The sequence below is a fragment of the Ictalurus furcatus genome, chromosome 22 (genome assembly GCF_023375685.1).
Source record: "Ictalurus furcatus strain D&B chromosome 22, Billie_1.0, whole genome shotgun sequence".
Classification (NCBI taxonomy): Eukaryota; Metazoa; Chordata; class Actinopteri; order Siluriformes; family Ictaluridae; genus Ictalurus; species Ictalurus furcatus.
This window is the reverse complement of record NC_071276.1, coordinates 19,768,783-19,790,618: the sequence shown is the minus strand read 5'-3', so window position 1 is coordinate 19,790,618 and position 21,836 is coordinate 19,768,783. Positions and strand designations below refer to the sequence as shown.

At 40.6% G+C, this 21,836-nt stretch overlaps 1 protein-coding gene and 2 long non-coding RNA genes across 3 annotated transcripts; 2 read left to right on the top strand and 1 right to left on the bottom strand.

Moving 5' to 3' along the window:
* Positions 1–36: 36 nt before the first annotated feature.
* zgc:65851 (uncharacterized protein LOC321113 homolog) lies at positions 37–8,274 on the bottom strand. The gene is made up of 4 exons (XM_053653763.1): positions 7,588–8,274; positions 5,073–5,390; positions 4,298–4,422; positions 37–3,737 (listed from the first exon to the last, which is right to left on the bottom strand). Exons 1-4 carry the CDS (start codon positions 8,272–8,274, stop codon positions 3,107–3,109), a joined length of 1,761 nt encoding a protein of 586 aa, XP_053509738.1. The 3' UTR covers positions 37–3,106.
* LOC128625456 (uncharacterized) lies at positions 4,117–7,073 on the top strand. Its single transcript, XR_008388945.1, has 4 exons — positions 4,117–4,153; positions 4,304–4,362; positions 5,121–5,352; positions 6,733–7,073. It is a non-coding gene; the product is annotated as an uncharacterized LOC128625456 (long non-coding RNA).
* Positions 8,275–8,851: 577 nt separating the features above from the next.
* Positions 8,852–15,562, top strand: LOC128625457 (uncharacterized). The gene is made up of 3 exons (XR_008388946.1): positions 8,852–9,446; positions 11,321–11,795; positions 14,617–15,562. It is a non-coding gene; the product is annotated as an uncharacterized LOC128625457 (long non-coding RNA).
* Positions 15,563–21,836: the final 6,274 nt, after the last annotated feature.

Here is a 21,836-nt window from a genome sequence, read left to right as displayed (position 1 = left end):
CTCTGTTTCAGAAAGTGGTTTGGTCTCGGGTTATTGTAATACACTACGCTACGAGCATTGTACTACAGGTATAAACTCATCACACAGACAGAATGAGGTTGGTTGATAAACAGCTTTATTTGGCTTCGAGAGAAACGAGCAGCTCTTACGTTCTCAGTGGAAGACTAAAAGCGCTTCTGATACAGTGCGAACGTGGAAATGCATTTCATTCACCATTAAGGCAATTCCAGTAATACTTTATCTCTCTATTTACACACACAACAAGCAAAACTGTTCCATTCTGTCTTCTAACAGCAAGCTCTAAAAGTTAGACCATGCAGATAAACTGAACCTCCTGTCGACTCGGACATTTAAAGCAGATGATGGAATGTGAAACGATACAGCAGCTTTCATGTGATATCAAGTGTGTTGTGCAAACTCTTCGATTTTATCTGAAAAAGTGTTAAGGCCACACCTCCTCCACTGGGACTGACAGGAACAAAGGCCACGCCTCCTTTAATGTGAGTGACAAGAACAAAGGCCATGCTTCCTTCACTTAAGACTGACAGAAACAGAGGCCACACCCCCTATTCTTGGACTGACATGTACAGAGGCCACACCTCCTTCCATAGGACTGACAGTAAAAGGCCACGCGTCCTTCCACGGGACTGACAGTAATAAAGGCCACGCCTCCTTCCATGGGACTGACAGTAATAAAGGCCACGCCTCCTTCCACGGGACTGACAGTAATAAAGGCCACGCCTCCTTCGTGGCTGTAAGTGTTTTGTGACGCTACCACTGGGGTTTTGTGAGTGCTCGTCAGCTGTGTGTGTGTGTGTGTGTGTGTGTGTGTGTGTTTACACAGTGGAGTAATAGACCTTATCTACTGGCTGTAGCTAGGAGACTGCCTCTCTGTCTGTCTGTCATGTGCAGAGAGGTCGACCCGTCAAAACCAAACGCGGTGTCTTAAAAACACGTCAGGGACAAAACAAGCTTTCAGCAGGTGTTTTTTTTATAAACATGGCTTCCACGCGCTTGAGTGATGACGTGGCGATGTTCTTACGTTTGATCATTTTTCTGCTTTGTTCTTGAACAGCTGATCTGGAGGAAGATTTATTACAAATGAACGGGTCAACAGGAGGCGTTTTAACAAGCATACATGATAAATATGAACCTGGACGATAAATAGCAGCAACCACTTCTAGAAACGTGTCTTTCTTGAACTGACTCGATGCCAGAATGCAAGCTCTCACGTCTACGCTCCCAAAGCCTTTTAAATAGTTCTAATACAGAAATCCTCTTGAGTGTGTTTAATTATACTCCTGAACCCACAGCTATTGTGACTTTTTTTCATCACAATGAAAACAGATTTAGTTTGTGATGAAATACTTGGTATGGTGAAAGGGTGGATGAAAATATTTTACGTCTTTCTTCACTAAACTAATAAAGGCAATGAGTTTATGGATTTAATAATAAAGGTTTATATAGACAATTAAAGGTAAAAAATAAAAATATCTAACTTCTAGTCCACTTATTATAAATGTAGTTGATCAGCCGTGTTTAGTGTCTGGCATCTTTCTTTAGTTTTCTAAATTTCGTAAGGGACCGGCAAGGCTAATGTAGCTACTTAAACATAAACTTCACCGTGTATATGAACGCTAGAATGTTCTGAGGCAGCCATCTTGGAAAACTGGAATCTTTTTCACCTCGGCGTAATTTGGTACAATTTCGTATAAGAGAACGTGGTTGTGGTTATATTAGTGACAGTTTAGGCCACGCCCACATCCTCCGAAATGTAGCTGAAAATTGGAAACAATTCAAAAATGATACCTGTGGGGTCAAACTGGGCATACTGGGTTGTGGACTTGAAAGGTAACAGACATGCTACGTCAGATTTCTACATTTCTAGTGTTTTCTACTCCATCTTTCCAGACCAACCAGAAAAGTTAAAGAAATCGGCTGAAGTGAAGCTTTTCGAAATTATATTTCTGTATTAATGAGATATTATGTAGGCAATTACATTATTGACATGTAGTTTGGTTGAAAAATGTATGCTAGCTAATGTTATCTGGGGGGATATTTGTTGAAATTTGTTTTATTTCTTGGAATAAATAAGACAAATTAGATTAGATTAGATTAGATTAAATTCGAACACTATTATCCTTACAGCTGATATTAAGTTACCAAGTTTAGGGCTACTACATAACTATTAATGTTACTTCTAGCTAGACATAAATTACCTCGCGATTTCTCTGTAACATTATCAACGTGTAATTTAGCTGACAAAAAGAATGCTAGCTTGACTTTTTGTAAAGACAAATTAGTATTTTTGTATGAAATTTGTGAAGATTGATTAAATTACGTTACGTTTATATACTTACAGCCAACGGTAAATTACCGAAGTTACCTAAACGTGGGCCGCTACGTAACTACCTCTGTTATTCCTGTTTTGTTTGTAAGAAAATTTTAAAGATTAAATTCTTACCTACTTACGTATATTTACAGCAAACATTAAGCTACCTAATTCCGGGCAGCTCCATCACTATTAAGGTTACGTCTAGCTAGTTAAAAATGACCTCGCGATTTCACTGAAACGTTATCTCTGAAACTGAAACGTTTGATGAGTTTGTGTTTTGTCACTCATGACTTCGAAAAGCACACAGATACGAGTTTGAGTGCTCGTGTCTTTGTCAGTAGGTGATTTGGTCGAGAAAAAGCGCTGCCTGAAGCTTCTTTTGTGACGTGACGTGCACACTGTTACTATAGCAACTCAGACGTCTACATCCCAGTAACGTAATTATTTTTACCCACACGTTAAGTTTAACATTCACCGCAGGGAATACCGGGTCAGCAACCTCAGCAACCTCAACCTCACTGGGTTAAAACAGCCGATGGTGGGTTCGTCTGTGTCGGACCCAGCACGTGGTTTCTAACCCGCATATCATAAACTGTCACTACATTAAGGCTCTTACTGAACATTCAGTGGTCAGTGCTTGAAGTACATACAGCTACTGTGGAGATCTGTGTGGTCACCACTTCCTAAATGGATGATGAAGAGGAAGATGATGGTGTATTGAATGAGATTAGAGTCCAGATCTGTGGGCGGACAGCTGGAGAGGGCGTGTCTTTACTTGCTCTTGTCTCCTTTACTGCTTTCGGTTTTCTCTGCCTTGCTCTCGGCCTTAGCCTCATCCCCTTTGTCTTCGCTCTTCTTCTCTTTCTCTTTCTCCATCACCTTGTCCTTCTTCTTCTCTTCTACCTGCTCCTTCATCTCCTTCTTCTCTTCTACCTGCTCCTTCATCTCCTTCTTCTCTTCTTCCTGCTCCTTCATCTCCTTCTTCTCTTCTTCCTGCTCCTTCATCTCCTTCTTCTCTTCTTCCTGCTCCTTCTTCTCTTTCTTCTCTACCTTCACCACCTCCTCTTCCTCAACCTGGTCTCCTTCCGCTCCTTCTTCTCCTTCATCTCCACCTTCTTCTTCTTCATCCTCTCCTCCCTTCTCCTCCTCCTTCTCCTCCTCCTCCTCTTCATCTCCTCCTTCCTCCTCAGCTGCTGCTTCTTCTTCTTCTTCTTCCTCCTCTTCCTTCTCCTCCGCTTCCTTCTCGTCCTCTTCCTCCTCACGCTCAGGTTTGGCCACGTCCCTCCTGTAGGCACCCAGGGTGTAAGCGCGTCCCACCGAATAGGAAACAGCAGAGTAGGCGGGATGGACTGTGGTCACGCCCACACTGCCCAGACGGGTCTCTTCGCCTTCCAGCAACTTCCTGTAAGCATACAAAGCAAAATGTTTGGAATCAGATGCTAAGATTTGCATGCTATTTGCACCCGGTTGCCATGGGATTAAATTGAACCGTAATCTAGCTTTTTAGCTAATTATTTTCAGCGATTCCGATAACAACCATTTGGTGTTACGCTAGCCAACTAGCTATGTTTAATACATTTGAATTTATGGTGCTATTAGCTATCGTACTCCAGTGCCAGCCCAAGACTGTACGGGTAGCTATAGCGTATTTAAATCTTATACTAATATAAACTAGCTAGATTTACATTTTAATATAATGTTTTATTAAAAACGGACCATGTGGTTACGTTAAAATGGAACTCATGTATTTGTGATACGGTTCAAAAAGAGTCACGCAAACAAACACTGTTGCTAGGCAACAACTAGCTACTGACTGAGGTAAACAATTTAGCTAGCTAGCATAAAGCTGTTAATTCTGTTATACAGACAATGTGAAGGCGACGTGATACTGAAACTGAGACAGAACCATCGGTATTATCATTAACATTTACCTGAGAAAATGAACTAAGGTGTGTGTCTCACCTGTAGGCGGCGATCTCGATGTCCAACGCCATCTTGACGTTCAGCAGGTCCTGATACTCGCGCAGGTGATGAGACATTTCTCCTTTAGTGCTGCGCAGAGCGTCTTCTAGCTGAGCGATCGTCTCCTGTCCAAGCCACACAACACACTCCCAGATGTTACAGCTCAGACAATTATATCAATATAAGTAATATTCTAAAAATAATAACAGAATAAAATAATATACATAATATTGAACATATTCTATATGCTATATATACTAAAGAGTGCCTGAATCCACTGTTTATTTTATACTATGTGGATGCTTTTTAAATAAAATATTTATTCATTTATTTATTTGTGAACGCATTTGCATTTTCTCTATCAATTTTATCACGTAACATTAAACAACCTAAAAGTTTCCTTTTTGTTTTTCAATCATGTTGATTTAAGTCTCAAGCTTAGCAAAATTTTATATATATAAATTCAAAATCTACCGTATTTTTTAAAATATATTAAGCACTTTAATATTTTCTTTATAAATTTTAAGCATCCTATATATTGTCTAATTTTTTTATTCAAACGCTGATTTAAATTTTATTCAAGTATAAATCCATATTTATAAGTTAAATATATGATTTGTTTAAGTAATTATATTAAATTAATAAAATAGTTTAAATAGTATATAAGTTGCCCTGTCCTGTCCTGTACTCTATAATAATTAAACACTAAATTTAAGTAACGTTTCATATCGCTAAATTGGATTTTATTTTTCCTGCACGTGTGTTCGTCCGTCACCTGCATCTCTCCGAGCTCGGTGCTGTGGCGGTCCTCCATCTCGGCCAGCTGCCGCTCGAGTGCGTCGTTGTGATTGCGTAGGGCGTCGATCTCCAGCGTACGCGCCTGAACCTGGCGTCGGCATGCGCTCAGCTCATCTCTGGTCTGTTTGATGGCGTCGGTGTCGCGTGATGTCGCCTGGGTCACGCTGGCGAACTTGGAGCGGTACCAGTCCTCCGCCTGCTGCTGGTTCCGCGAGGACAGAACCTCGTACTGCGCCCGGATGTCCTTCAGAGCCACGGTGAGATCCGGTTTACTCACGTCCATCTCCACAGATATCTGAAATTTAAACAAATTTTAAAAAAGCTGTATTTATTAAAGGAGCAGTGAGCAATGAGTAAAGCGCCCTCTACTGCTAACAATACCTCCTCTTTGTCTCCACCCAAATTAACTCCACCCACTCTGTTAAAACTCCACTCTCCATTGCATTGACTTTTAAGCTGCTTTGTCTGGAGTTGGGGGGTGGAGCTAATTTCTGCTAATAATACTTTTGTGATGTGATGTTTCCACAAAAAAAAATCACTTTTAAAAAACACTTTAACCTTCATAAGGGTTCTAAATGCCCCCGGTTCTACATACATACTCATACATACCTTACATACGCTGTCCCTTTACTAGTGTTGCAATGCCTGAATTTGCATATCAGTACATGATTGGCTCGTATATTTTATGATGTAACAACACTTCCATGTCGTGTGCTCAGTCCTAACTCCAGTGAGATTTCCAGCTCCTCCTCTTTATTAAAAAGAATGCAGCAAAAAAAACAAACAAAAAAAACAAACAGGTTTTATACATTACAGTGACTTTCATGTAATAACGTTAACTCCTGTAAGTTATGTTTGGGGTTAAATTTCCAACCTACAATTTAGAGTTTTTAAATAAAACTTCTGTATAATACTGATTTGGGGGCGTGGCTTCTCATGAACACAGTTTGCGATGTCACTAAATAAGTTCACGTCTTGAACCAATCATATCCCATATGCGAGTTAATAGAGAATGAAAAAATGGTACCTGAAGACTTCTAGCCACCGAAGCTGGGAATCTGTGTGCTAAAGTAGCTAATATTAGCAATGAAAGAATCGTGGTTGCTAAGGTGACGTTGTTTTTTTTTTTTTTTTACACTTTTGGATGCCGTATAATAAGTCACACAGAAATAACAATGTAAATAAAAAATAATGTAAAACTTACATTTGTACACAAACGTGAGCTAGTTTACTAGCAATTTGCTGTCCACCTAGCTAATCTAGCTAATGATAGTTTTTAATGAAGGTAAATGTGTATAAATGTTTCTAGCCCATTTAGCTGTTTCCAAAGCATGTATTAAACATAATAACAATTTATGGTTATACATTTGGCGATGTACTCGGCTCACGATACACTTATCGATGTGGTAATTGACCTTAAAGTGTAAAAATGATTAAAGTCTCTTATAGAATAGTCTTGTACCTGGGTTAAGGATGTACTTACTAACATTATTAAGCGTAAATATTGTACATCAGAAACTGTGTGTAGTGTGTTTATAGGCCTGTTTGCTGACGTTAGTTTATCGTGTAGCCGTGTGTGTGTGTATGTGTGTGTGTGTGTGTGTGTGTATGGGGGGGGGTGGGGGGGGGGGTTCTAGAGTGGACGTGAGCTGCAGTGACGGTGCTGAGAGCTGAGACGTGCACTACAGAGTGCTGATTCAGGACCACACGCCCCACACGAGAGATGATGCTGCCAATGAGCTTCGACACACTGCAAAATCCGCAGTGCTGAATCACTGACTGCTGAATTAACACCTCACACTGCTCTGTCATTAACACTGATACAGCTTACAGACCTGCAGCCTTAAAATACATCTTTAGGTGTTCATTTAGTGTCCCAGTAATGTCATTTACCTGTAAGTATTACTTCAGCACTGCAGTGTCAAAGAACAAATATTGTAGTGTTGCTTTAGTCATTATATTAAACATCATACTTCTTCTTCTTCTTCTTCTTCTTATTATTATTATTATTGATATTAGTAGTAGTAGTAGTAATTATTCATACCAGTATTAGCATTATTACAAGTTATTAATATTAAAAGTAATTAAGATGGTTACTGAAAAAAGTTTTTAAAAAAATGATTATTCTAATGTTTTAAACATAATTTATATTAGTATTACTAGTACAAGATATTAATATTAAAAGTAAGTGATGCAAAGGTTATTTTTTGACTATGAATGTGAACAAAGTTATAAAATTATTATTGTTATATAAAAAGAAGAAAAACTCAAAAAGGTTTAACAAATGACCTCCTGCTTCGTCTTCTTCCTCTGATTATTATTATTATTATTATTATTATTATTATTATTATTGCTAGTTGTTAATATTAAAAGTAAATTTCACACAAAAAATCCACTATGAAAGTGAAAAAGGTCGAACAATTATTATTATTATTATTATTGTTGTTGTTGTTATTACGCTTATTTATTTTTATTTGCATTATTATCAGCACCTGAGAGGCTTGCAGTGAAGCCTGCAGCTCGCGCACTTCTTCATCGTGCACTTTCCGCGCGAAGTCGATCTCGTGCAGCAGCGACTCCACCCTCTTCTGGAGCTCGATCTGGTGCAGCGCTCCGTCCTCCGCCTCCTTGCGGCAGCGCTGCAGCTCTCTCTCGGCCTCGTCGCGCAGGCGGCTCTCCTCGTGTAGCTTCTCCTGGGCGCGCGCGAGCGCCTCGCCGAGGTGCGCGTTCTCGAGCTGCGCGCGGCTCCGGTCGCGCTCCAGCTGGTCGGCGCGCTCGCGTAGCTCGCGCAGCTCGTGCTCGTAGAGGTCGCGCAGGCGCGCGGGCTCGGAGCCCAGGCTGCGGCGCAGCGACTCGGCCTCGGCCTCGAGCGCGCGGTTGTGCTGCTCGAGCTCGCGCACGCGCTCGATGAAGGCGGCGAAGCGGTCGTTGAGGCCCTGCAGCTGCTCCTTCTCGTTGGTGCGCACGATCTTCAGCTCGGTGGCCGACGCCGCCGTGTGCGCGAGATCCGCCGCGTCCGGCGCCAAGGAGGACAAACCGGCGTGCACGCGGCCCCGGTAACCGCCTCCGTAAACCCGGTAACCCGACGAGGACCGGAGCGGGGGAGCGGACACCCGAGAGGAGTCCCCGAAGAACTTCCGGTAGGAGCTCGTGGAGTAAACGTCGCTATGGAAACTCATGATGCGGAGGAGAAAAAAACACGGAGAGAAACACAGAGGAAGAGAGAGAATGAAGAGGAGAGAGAGCGCGTGCTTTATATACACACAGAGAGAAGGAGGGGAGGGGGGAGAGAAATAGGATGAGAGAGAAGAAAGGATCATAGGATCAGGGATGTGTGTGTGTGTGTGTGTGTGTGTGTGAGAGAGAGAGAGAGAGAGAGAGAGAGAGAGAGAGAGAATTGATTGATTGATGAGAGAGAAAAGGAAAAAGGTTGATAGAAAGAATGAGTGAACAAGGATGAGGAAAGGAGAGAGAAAGGATGGAGAGGGAAAATGATGAGAGGATGAAAGAGAAAACTGATGAGAGAGAGAATTAGAGAAAGAGGATGAGAGAAAGAAAGAACAAAGCAGAAAAAGATGAGAAAGAACTATGACAGAGAGAAATGATGAGAGGAGGAACGAGCACTTCATCAGACGGGTTCATCTTAAACCTTTCCTGAGTGCTGTTCGGTTCCACAGAGAACCTTTATGGGTTCTTCAGGAGAACAGAGGAACGCTTTAGTTCTAGATAGTTCTCAGTGTGTGTGTGTGTGTGTGTGTGTGTGCACCTCTCCGCCGCAGTGGCTGACTATGGAATGAGATGACGAGGTTTTCGTATCCTCGACCCTGTATCAGTTCCAGTCCAGGCTAATTATCGATCTCTCACACACTCACTCACACACACACACACACACACACACACACACACAAAAGAGTGAGCAGTAAATTTATGGCTCCATAAATCATCTTTTGAGTCAGGATTATTAAAAAGACCAATAAGAAGGGAGTGATCTTAGAACCTGTGTGTGTGTGTGTGTGTGTGTGTGTGTACGCGTGCGGGGACACACACACACACACTAATGCTGTTGCATCACCTGGTCAGCACTTTTTACAAACGCCTGAGACAAGACATTTCAGCTCCGCCTGGCAGACAGGGATGGCTCAATATCCTGAATCAGGCCATTCTGAGAGACAGAAAGCGCGCGTGTGTGTGTGTGTGTGTGAGACAGAAAGAAGGCAAGGAAAGGAACACTTTGCAAGAAGCAGGAGCAAACAAAAAAAAAACCCCAAAGATGGCTGAAAGTCTGGAAAACACCCTGCTGGGATTATTATTAGTGTTAGATTATGTGTAATGTAACACCATAGAAACCTCTGTGAGTGAGCTGTTACTATTTATTTTTATTTATTTATTTTATTTGTATAGCGCTTTTTACAATAGACATTGTCTCAAAGCAGCTTTACAGAAATATCAACATGGTATACAGATATTAAAGGTGCAAATTTATCCCAACTGAGCAAGCCACTATAGAAACCATAAAGTATTAGAATGAGTGCATTAATATAACTGTATCATCATGTTAAATATGTAATGTGTGTGTGTGTGTGTGTGTATACACACAGCGCCTTACACTAATATTGGCACCCTTGGTAAATATGAGCAAAGAAGGCTGTGAAAATGGTCTTTATTATTTAACCGTTTGATCTTTTGTTCAAAACTCTGTCATGGATATCAAACAATTTCAAGCACAACACAGGTTTATTTTAAAAATCTTTGTTAAATATAGGTGTGCAACAATTATTGGCACCCCAGTGAATGCATATGAGAGAAATATATTTGAAGTCTATTCCCATTGATATTTTAAATTTTTTCAGTACACCTGAGGGAGTAGGAACAGGAAATTGTTCAACCATGACTTCCTGTTTCACAGGGGTATAAATATGAGGTAACACACAGGCCAAATTCCCTTAGTCATTCATAACGATGGGTAAGAGCGAGGAATGTAGCTGTGATGTGCGGCAAAAGGTTGTTGAGCTTCACACAATGGGGCGTGTCTATAAGAAAATAGCACAAGCATTGAAAACGCCCATTTCCACCATCAGGGCAATAATGAAGACGTTCCAGTCCACTGGAAATGTTATGAATCGACCTGGAATTGGACGTGTGTCTAAATCGTCTCAACACACTGTGAAGAGGCCAAAAAATCTCCAAGGATCACAGCTGGAGAACTGCAGATGTTAGTTGCGTCTTGGGGTCAGAAAGTCTCCAAAACTACAATCTGAAGTCACCTACATCACCACAAGGTGTTTGGAAGGGTTTCAAGACAAATGCCTCTACTCTCATCCAAAAACAAACTCGAGCGTCTTCAGTGTGCAGACACTACTGGAACTTCAAATGGGATGGGGTTCTACGGTCAGATGAAACCAGAATAGAGCTTTTTGGTAATAAACACAGAGGTGGTTTTGGAGCACACAGAGAGGTAGCCGTATGGAAAAGTACCTCATGCCCACGGTTAAATATGGAGGTGGATCTTTAATGTTTTGGGACTGTTTTTCTGCCAGAGGACCTGGACATTTTGTTAGGATACATGGCATCATGGACTCTATCAAATATCAACAGATATTAAATGGAAACCTGACTGCCTCTGCCAGAAAGCTTCAAATGGGCCGTGGTTGGATCTTCCAGCAGGACGACGATCCAAAACATCATCAAAATCAACACAAACATGGTTTACTGACCACAAAATCAAGGTCCTGCCATGACCCTCCCAGTCCCCTGACCTGAACCCCATAGAAAACCTGTGGGGTGAACTGAAGAGGAGAGTCCACCAGCGTGGACCTCCAAATGTGAAGGATCTGGAGAGGTTCTGTATGGAGGAACGCTCTCAGATCCCTCGCCATGTATTCTCCAACCTCATCAGGCGTTATAGGAGAAGACTCAGAGCTGTTATCTTGGAAAAGGGAGGTAGCACAAAGTACTGACTAAAATAATTGTTGCACACCTATATTTTACAAAGATCTTTTTTTATATAAACCTGCATTTGTTTGATATCCATGAGAGCAGAGTATTTTTGAGAATTGTTTTAACAAAAGGTTAAACAATAAAGACAATTTTTCACAGCCTTCTTTGCTCATATTTACCAAGGGTGTCAATATTAGTGGAGGGCACTGTACACACCGATCAGCCATAACCTTAAAACCACATTCCTAATATTGTGTACGTCCTCCTCTCCTTGTGCCACCAAAACAGCTGTGACCCGCTGAGGCACGGACTCCACAGGACCTCTGAAGGCGTGCTGTGGTATCTGGCACCGAGACGGTAGCAGCAGATCCTTTAAGTCCTGTAAGTTGTGGGGTCGGACCTCCATGGATCAGACTTGTTTTGTCCAGAACATCCCACAGAAGCTCAATCGGATTGAGATCTGGGGAATTCGGAGGCCGAGTCAACACCTTGAACTCTTGGTCACGTTCCTGTACAGTTTTTGCAGTGTGTCAGGGGGCATTATCCTGCTGAAAGACACCACTGGGCACCGTTAGGGAACACCGTATCTATGAAGACGTGTACTCGGTCTGCAGTAATGTTTAGGTAGGTGGTACGTGTCAGAGTAACACCACATGAATGCCAGGACCCGAGGTTTCCCAGCAGAACATTGCCCAGAGCATCACACTTCCTCCTCCGGCTCACCTTCTTCCCATAGTGCATCCTGGTGTCGTCTCTCCTCCAGGTAAATGATGCACACATGCACACCCACACACACACACACACACACGGCCTCCACATGACGTAAAAGAAAACCTGATTCATCAGACCAGGCTGCCTTCTTCCATTGCTCCATGGTCCAATTCTGGTGCCATCACAATTTGGACCTTGTCAAAGTTAGATAGATAGATAGATAGATAGATACTATATATAGACAGGTGGACAGGTCAGATGAGATAGATACTGTATAGTAACAGATAGATAGATAGATAGATAGATAGATAGATAGATACTATAACATATTAAAACGAGTGCATTAATATAAACCTGCACTGCTGTCAGAGCCGCTGTTATAGATAGCCGCTGTTATAGATTATTGTTGTTGTTGTTATAACTAATCTTTTTTATTATTATTATTTCTTGCTTCTGGAAATATTTTAAGTTTGAAAAAGATCCTTTGTAACGTTTCAAGATGGTACGCAGAAATCCTTCCAGAAATCAGCCACTAGGGGGCAGAATTTGACCAAAAAAATCCAGATCTTTATTTTTTATTTTATTTTTTCATAATCAACACCAGAGGGTGTATGAAGGTGTGTAAATACTAACACACACATTTACTTCTTGAAGCTAGTATAAAAGTCGGATCATTAAAAAAAAACAACAAAAAAAAACCCCCAAAATTAACACAAAAATGCATATAATCAAATATTTTTAAGGTGAGCGAGTGATTTTGGACATGCAGGTTGTTGTGTGATGCTAAACAGATTTTTAGTAAGGCTTTAGACATTAAACATGTCCTGGTTGATTTCAGCATTTCCTTATTTAATGCTAATTAATGAAGTCATTACACATGATGAAAAGTTGCATCAACTAGCTATAACCAGCTAGCTTTATTTAGACTTTAATCAGACTATGTACTGCATGTAGTCTAATTATCATAAAATAGTAATAGTAATTAATCATAAATGTATTTTTCTCTAAATAAAATGTGTGTACTGACTGTAGGCCACAGAGCGCGTCTATGAGCTCAGATGCAGAAGTTGCTTTTATATTATTACAGATTTTGTTTGCTAACATGTGCTAACCTGACAGGATTAGCTACCATGTGTGGTTAGCTAAGATAACTAACCAACAGGCTAACTGTAATCAAATCTGAGAGGATTTTCAAGCGAGTGACACTGAAGTTTAGATGTTTATAATCTTTACTGCGCATCCTATTCAGCTCACCGACATATCACAAGATTTCTGAAAGGAATTTAAAGTCATATTTATAAACGCTAGTTGTTAATTTTCAATTCTAATACTAATGTTAAGATAACTGAGGGGGGAAAAAGAGCAATCCACACAGGATTTTATAGATTTTGTTTTATATCCATGACCTTCACTGCTAAAACCAGCTAACATATAATATTCCAATATAAAAATGTATGACCATTTACGATTTATCGTTTATAAATGCTAATCATTTTCATTTCTAACACTAGTGTATGCTGAATAAACAAATCACTTTCTAAGTCATTTATCAGTTATGCTAGTCAGTTTTCTAACAGCGGCTAATCACACAGAATCAGAGGATTTTTAAGTTAAAAATTGATTTTCGTAACCTTCACTTTATAATCATATTTATAAATAGTAATAATTTAATTATACTAATAATTAATAATAAAATAAACTAATAATAGTTTAACTAATAATAAAAATACACTACTAGCATTATCATAAAGTTTAAGATATAATAATAGATGTTTATCGTTTTCAGAGTTAATCCTATATCAAATAACTATATCAAATTTCTGAGTACATTTTAAAGTTTTTAACATACAGTATGTTCATAATCTTCCCTGCTAACGCTGTCATGAGCTACAGACAAATTTTTTGAGTGGATTTTTAATTCCAATTTATAAATGCTTATAAGTTTTAGTCGTATTGATAGTTAGCCTAACTAGCATTATGACTAAAACTTATGCTAGCTAAAAAAAATTTTAAAACTGAACTCAAAACACACACACACACACACACACACACACACGGTAACGTGCTGTCTATGGCGTGACCTTTTGCCTTTGAGATACTGGTCCACATAAACCTCTAATAATATTCCTGTCAACACACACACATTGCTAGAAGAGGGCGGACATCCATGACTCAGAAAACCACGATTAAGTACAGGAAGGCCACTAAACCAGGCCAAAGTTATTATTATCACACACACACACACACACACACACACACACACCTGGTGGCCTCTCCCAGGCCGGTCCTACACAGGTGAGGTCGAGAACAGAAACTCACCCCACAGCGAATGAAGTCCTTATTAATTCGACTGTTACGTTGTTAAGCAGTCGATTTGGGACGGAGCCGACGTGGATCTTCACAAGGCTGTTACACAGAACTCTTAAATGAGTAGTTGTTTTATATTAGCGATTAATGATAACTAGCTAGGTAGATATCGATGCTAACGTTACTGGTATCTAGCTAACGATAGCTAAGTAACGTGTAGCTAATTAATGATAGCCAAGTTACCAGTAGCATGGTTGCAAATGTATGATGAAATGTTAACTGCTATATAGCTAACGTCAAGCAAGTTAGCCAGCATGCTGAGGTAGCAAACAGTCAGGTTAAATAAAAATTGTTAGTAAATAAATAAATAAATCAAATGAATCACATATTTTATAGGAGGTTACTATGGTAACACACATTATTTAAAAAAAAATGTGCTAGAATCATCCTGTATGGAATGTATTCGCAAATTCTTAATTTTGTTCAAACATCTTGTATATGAGCATATTGTTAAGATAGTACATTGAAGGTAATGATGATGATGTTTGTGTGTTTGTCTTCATGAGTGTTTTGCCTACGTTACACATCCAACCCGCCTCTCTCCCTCTCCCCCCATCTGCTTGTCTGTGGCCCCGTGCTGGAGTCTCCATCTTGTTTCCTGTCAGGCGGAGAGGGATGGAGGCAGGGAGCCCAGAGTTCACCATCTGATGGACAGCTTGAGTTTGGCCATATGTCTATGTCACACTTTATACCTGCTGCTATTTACAGCTCTTGATTCAATCCCTTCTGTAATTAATACGTCAGCGTTAAACAAAAATTATTTGTGAAAAATTCCAGACGTTTCTCCTGTTCTTCACACACACACACACACACACACACCCCAGTTGTTATTTCACTGTGCTAATGTTTAAAATCAGCCGGGAAATTAGTCCTCGGTTCCCTTTTCCCAGTAACGTCTCAGCTCCTGTTCACACACGAGTCTTCCAGATTTGATCAGGAATTTCAGTACGTCTCTTTTTCATCTAATGCAGTCTTTTTGGGATTTCAGCTTTCACACTTCGACTCGTCACTGTTAAATTCCGACCGTGAAAAGTGTGCGTCTGGAAGTGCCTCACGTTACTGTAACGAACCCCGCAGGGGTTCCAGGGAAGAGAGTGAATCATTCCTCTGATTATGCTTTACATTTATATGAAACTAATATTTCAGGTTTAGTAACCTGTCAACAAAAAGGTGCATGTGAGTAATGGTGAAGAAGCACCAACCAATATTACTCCAATATTACACCAGCCAGTAGGTGTGCGTGCGTGCGTGCGTGTGTGTGTGTGTGTGTGTGTTTGCACAGTAGGTAGGGGTGTGTGTGTGTGTTTTTGTTTCGAACTGATTGTCTTCTGCTTAGTTCATAATCCACATGAGTATCTGTATGTGTGTGTTTCCAGCCTGACCTGATTTGTGTTCATTGCATGTTACAGGTCTTACCTGATTAGTGTATGCTAGTGTGTGTGTGTGTGTGTGTGTTTGATGAAGGCCAGAGAGGTGAAGGTCTCGGTTGCAGGATAAGCTGCTGGATTTGACTAATCTGACAGACAAGGAACAGAGAGGTCAAACAGACTCTGACCTACACACACACACACACACACACACACACACACACACACACACACGCAGTATGTTCACAGCCACACACCTGCACCTCATCCCAAAATTCTGGCTAAGAACCAAACCTAAAACAGGTCTTTCTCGTCTGTCCTTATTCAAGTCGCACTCACTGATTTCGACCGAACGACTCTCCTCAATCTCTGCACGCGACTCGGATCGTGTCCCGAACGCTAAAAATACTTGTCTGTTATTTTATTTAGGTGTTAGAGTGTTAAAATCATGAGAATACAGTTGCCAGGCAACAGGGAAATACAGACACAGAGCACAAGATAGCTGACAACTCAGGGTAACAACTCAGTTAGCTAGTACAAAGCTACAGGCAATAATGCTTGCATAGAAGCAATGTTAACGCGCAGTGACGGCGGAAACAAGATAGAACTGTCTAGAAGATCAGCATTCACCTCAGATGTTTGGTAAATTACGAAGAGTAAAAGTACACCGTGATTACACTGAGCAACAACTGCTAAGCAAGATCCTAAAACATTTCATAGATTGAAAGGTCAACAAAAAAAAAAAAACAACTGTCTGGCTTGTTAAAATTCATTCACATTATTTGACTAGAAATGAGGCTAACAATTACACAAACTACTAAATAGCCATTAAGTCTTTTATAGAAACCAAGAAAAGTCAACATGAGACTGAAAACGGGACTAAAACCTAAACATTTACCTCAGATGTGTTGGTAAAATACCAAGAAAAGACTCGGTGTGACTAAAATTACACTGTAATTATACTTAGCATTGACCACGAAGCAAACTCCAGAGGGTTCTTAAATTCCATATAATGAAACATCGACACTGTCACACGGTTTTACACACTTTCTGGCGTGTTCAATTAAAACACAAAAAGGCCTATTGATGATATTTGACTGAAAATTAGGCTAACGATTTAGCAATTTAGTCATTTATAGAAACAAAGAAAAGGCAGCGAGACCGTGTAAATGAGACTGAAACATCAACATTTACCTCAGATGTGCTGCTAAAAAACTAAGGAATGACTAAATATGGATAAAATTACACTGTAATTATACTTAGCATTGACCGCTAAGCAAACTCCTATATATTCTGAAGATCCTTACTATGAAAGATCGACACTGTCACAACTCATGAGCTCAGAGCTTGGTGTGTTAAAATGAACACTGAAAGACCTTTTGCTATTATTTGACTGGAAATAATGGCTAGCGATTTAGCATGCTAGTACATAGCCATCAAATTCTTTGTAGAAACAAAGAAAACGCAGAGAGACCGCGTAAATGACACTGAAACATCATTTACCTCAGATGTGCTGCTAAAATACTAAGAAAAGACTAAATATGACTAAAATTAGACTGGATTGTTGCTAACTGAACTTCCACAACACTGAAACACCGGCATTGCATCAAACTCGAGAACTCAACGGTGGCAGAAAACCTCAAATTTAATCTCAAAATCGTAAATACTAAAGCACCAGAGAGAGATGTTCAGTTTGTTCAAGCTTTTAAATAAACACAATGAACACGACGCCATTTAAATGCAGTATTAGAATGTCGGCCATTTTAAAAACGGTGTCAAACACTAAAGCACATCAAATTAGTTGAAACCAGATCTAACAGATCTGTTTGTTTCCTCTCAGGCGTGCTATTATCATGTCTATTACCCACAATGCAGTGTAGACACATCGCTACATCAGTTTTAAGCACAGATATCCGTATTTGAAATCGAGAGAGCTGACGACATCAATTCATAGTGACCTGTGCACCATCATGGCCGCCATAAAATGCCGTTTCTTCCTTTAAATAGTCGCTGGCATTAGCTAATGCACATCTTGTCTTGAATCGCTATGTTAGCTAACCAGTTTGATCTGTCTTGCTAAATTAGGCTACTCATTTGATGAAGTTCAGTTACATAATCCAAGCTATATGATCAATTAATTCAACTGAATTTGCACAATATTTCGTGGTAGCGCTTCAGCACAATTTTTAGCTAATGACGTCACTGACTAGCTCGTTCGTATTTAAGTACATATGCTGACCCACGATGACTCACACACTGTATATGGACTGAGACGATCAAGCTATTATGTGGTGAAATGAAACGAATTAGCGACGTCATTAGTCGACGTTATTCCGGCTGATACGCTAGCAGGCTTTTAGCTAGCGAATGAACAGCGAAAAGCGCTCTTTTTCTAGCGTCTCTTCTTTCTGACTCACTGTTTAAAATGATACTCGTGTTCTCTTTCAGCGATCACAGACACTCGTGACACATTCTGCACATTTGCATTCATTTACATTTTTATGTTTTTATTCAAATCCGTTCCTTCAACCCACGACCTTGAAACATCAAGCCCCGCTGAATCGCTAACAGATTTATTAAATGTAGATCATGAGGTTTGCTAACCTCCTGGACTGAACGAGGGTGAAACCTCTTCGCTTTGGAAATGTAACATTCATCTCGTACAGGCTGCTGATTAGCCAGCTAGCTGTTAGCAAGTTACTAAAAAAAAAAAAAAAAAAAGAAGGCTAAAACGATGTTACGGAGTTCTCTTTTTTTTTTTTAGAGAATTTTCTCACAGACCGTCGCTTGATATTAAGAGCTGCAGGAAGATGTTTTTCTAGCTAGCTAGAACTGGAACTAGCATTTGATACGTGCAGTCTGCCAAAAGAAAAAAGTAATGGCACACACGGGTAATACATTCTGCGCATTTAAATACATTTACACGTTTAGTTTTTTTTTTTCAAGGACTTTATTCAAATTGGTTTCTTCAGACCATGAAACACTGACACAGCCCAGCTAAAGACGAACAAAAACATACAACATATTAGCAGTAAAGAAATGATCACTGTAGGCACCTCTCTGACGGATATATTTATTACTGAAAACAGGCTATGTCTATTTTTTTTTTAAATTAACATGAAATATTTTACTACTCGTGGCATTTCCCCCCATTTTCATTGCCATTATTGGACCCTTTATAAAGAATCACTGTCTGAAAATGTTAGCATTATATTATATTATATTCATCAAGTCTATCAAGCAATCGCAGGAAATTGTTTAGCGCGGTCTATTGCAGCGATGTTTGTTGGTAAACGAGACCTTTTAGCTGCACTCGTTTTCCACGGGCGTGACTCGGAGAGGGCTTTGACTGAATGCGATTGATGTGATGTTGTGATGACGTCACACCACGCGTCTCGGCCCGAGTGTGCGGTCTTTTTAAAAAAATAATTCAAGCTCCTCCTCAAGAATATCGTGAAGTTTCCTCGATTCTGCGTTAATTTCTGCGAGCGCAAAATCCTGGAGGGACCGCTTTGAGCCGCGGATCATGACGCCAATCACGACAAAGGCAGAAAATTCTAAAGCGAGACAGAGCTCGTCTCGGAGTGTGTTTAACGTCATTTTACAGTCCGATTTGGAAACCTGACGGACCCAAAAGCTACGAAAGCTCTGACGTACCGTCTCGTGACGATGAAAATTTTGTTTTAAATCCTCCAGATGTACGTACAGAAGACACTCCAGCAAACGTGTGAACAATGTTACTCATCCTAAATTATTCCGTTTACTAGATCGTCTCCACCTCTTACCACAGCTCCGCGTCCTCTTATTTCTTTCACTGGTTTCCAGACAGGTAAGGCCTCTTCATTTTGAAAAGCAACGACAATTGAAAATAGACTTGCGAAAGTCCTACGTGCTAGTAAGATGGGGTCACGTTTTTTATTGGCCTTCAGGAAGTTCCCTCCAACCTGTCCTGCAGCTACACCTCTGTACAGATGGAGGTGAAAAGGTGAGATCAGCAAAGGGCTAAGTGCGTCTCGGCATGACAGTTTCAGGATAACGATCAACCCTTTCCGTCACTTGCCTTTGTAAATAGGCCCTATAGTTCTTGCCATCCTTCCTCTCATCAGCTTATTGATTGCTAATAGAGGGCATCTCCTTTCACCATTCAGGCCCATTAAGGGTTATACACCGCTTTACAAACCCATCCACCTCTCGATCTCCTCTTTCTCTCGCTCGCATCCCTCGCTCCTCTCATCCGCTTACCGCCAGTGTGCTGTGATTAAGCCTCGCCGTCTGTCCCGCTCCAGATTGCAGCGGCGAGCCCGGTGGAGCGTGCCATCTTCTCCAGCATGAGATCAAAGAGAAGAAGAGCTCGTCATCCGACCAGCTCTCAGATCTAAACGTCTGGGACCGTATATACCGAAACATCCAAATGGTTTAGTAACCATGGCAACTACAGTTTGGATCCTATTTAGGACAAAATCTATGTAAGGAATAAAACGCTGTTATAGGACAAATAACGACAAAGTGGTGCAATGAAGCGGAGTTACTGTTACCTTCGACGCATTTCTCTAACGCACCAGTAAATAGATGCTTCTCTAAAGAACGTGAGAGTAAAAGGTTATTTGTGCAACTTAAAAGGCTTCTCCTGTGGCTGAAAACCCTTTTTTTTTTTAAGAGTGTTGAAGGAGATTCTCTTATATCATGTGATCTCTTATATTATGAACTGCTATCAAACACCAATGATGAATGTATTCACTTAATTACCTCTTCTGATAAGCTGATCAACTGCCATCCTTTATTATAGCTGACACATGTATTCTTTATACCTTGAAAAGACTTATTTTTGTAGTATGACAGTGTGCTGTGTGCATTGTCTGAATCTGTCTAGCACCTGCACCAGTAGAGACACGCCCATGCACGGCTGCTTATCTATGTGTATAAATACTCCTGTTCTTCACGATTAAACCGGACGTCTCTGTGAACAGCATGCGTCAGTGTGTGTTCATTTAGACTCTCCAGGCCTGAATACTGTCAATCACACTTTCTCGCTCATAGCACAGAACTAAGAGTTAAAAGGCTGAAAGGCTGACGGAGGACTGAAGGACGTAATCTGAGATTCCTCATCTCTAACAAGTGAAAGAGCTGAGTTACAGCTTTACCTCTGACCGTTACAAAGCACTGACACTGGAGACTCCTTCCATGCAGGTTAAATAAACATCTCCTTACAGAAAACTTGTGAATGAGCGGTTACTATAGAAACGATAACGTATTAGAACGAGCGCATTAATAAAAACCTGTGCAGGCTTGGGGAGTAACGGAATACACGTAACGGCATTACGTAATCAGGATACAAAAGACTGGTAGCTGTAATCCGTCATACAGTTACATCAAAAAACAAAGTGATCAGATTACTGGTACATTTTGTAAAAAAATGGGAATACTACCAGGATTCATTTTTTTTTTTCATTTAAAACCAAAGAAATGAACGTTTGGACGTAAGTCTAGTGTATAGTTCTGGTTCTCTCTCGCCAGTCGTGGCTCACGTGAGCAACCATCTGGTGCACACGGCAATAAATTTTGCACAAAGTTAATTTGGTAGAAATGAACACAAATTGTTCTCTGAAACGCTTTTGTTAGGGGGACCGTACGCCCTCTATTTCCCCGGACATGTCCTCTTTTTCAGACCTTAAAAAAAGCATCTAAATTTGAGTAAACGTGTGGGATTTCAGCTTTAGTTTCATTATGATGTGTTTATGGTCTAATACTGCATCACGTGTGCACGTGTTTGCATTGCATTAACCCCTCTCCGTAAGTCCCGCCTTCTCGCACACCGATTGGCCGGTTATAAAAAGGCTCCCAGCAAACATCGGCCGAATTCCCGCCTCTCGACCGTTAGCCTGCGCACAGCGAACACGCGAAGGTGTTGTGTTCGGCGTCAAACGGTCGCTCGACAATAGCAGCGAATACCAGCTGTCCTGAGTCGACACAACACCCATGACCATATAAGGTCATTTTTAATTTCATGTTTTCACATTGCTCCGAATTACATCGTCATTCAAATGTGTAAATGACGGCAGAAGGTTCACTCGTGGCATCTGATATTTTATTCCACGGACGTTCAAAAGAACCTAGGACAAAACGTAAAACGTAGGCAGAGTGTATTACACTTTTCCAGTGTATTAAAGGCTGCATTCGCAGTGACAGATTTAAACGCTATTTCCGATTAAACGCAACTCAAATATCTGCTGTTCGAGCTACGTAGAACGGAGACCCCCTAGCTGGGAGTTGCTAGGTAACCGATTATTTCCGAGCATTCAGTGCGGTTAAAAAAAGATAAATGAATATTTCAGGAATTCGGAAAAAAAATCCTTAATATG

Excerpts from the sequence above, each read along its gene's own strand:
- zgc:65851 (XM_053653763.1), bottom strand. The coding sequence starts at position 8,274 with ATGAGTTTCCATAGCGACGTTTACTCCACGAGCTCCTACCGGAAGTTC. Across the intron at positions 4,423-5,072 it reads CCGAGCTCGGAGAGATGCAG|GAGACGATCGCTCAGCTAGA; the intron begins GTGACGGACGAA and ends TGGCTTGGACAG. Across the intron at positions 3,738-4,297 it reads ATCGAGATCGCCGCCTACAG|GAAGTTGCTGGAAGGCGAAG; the intron begins GTGAGACACACA and ends GTATGCTTACAG.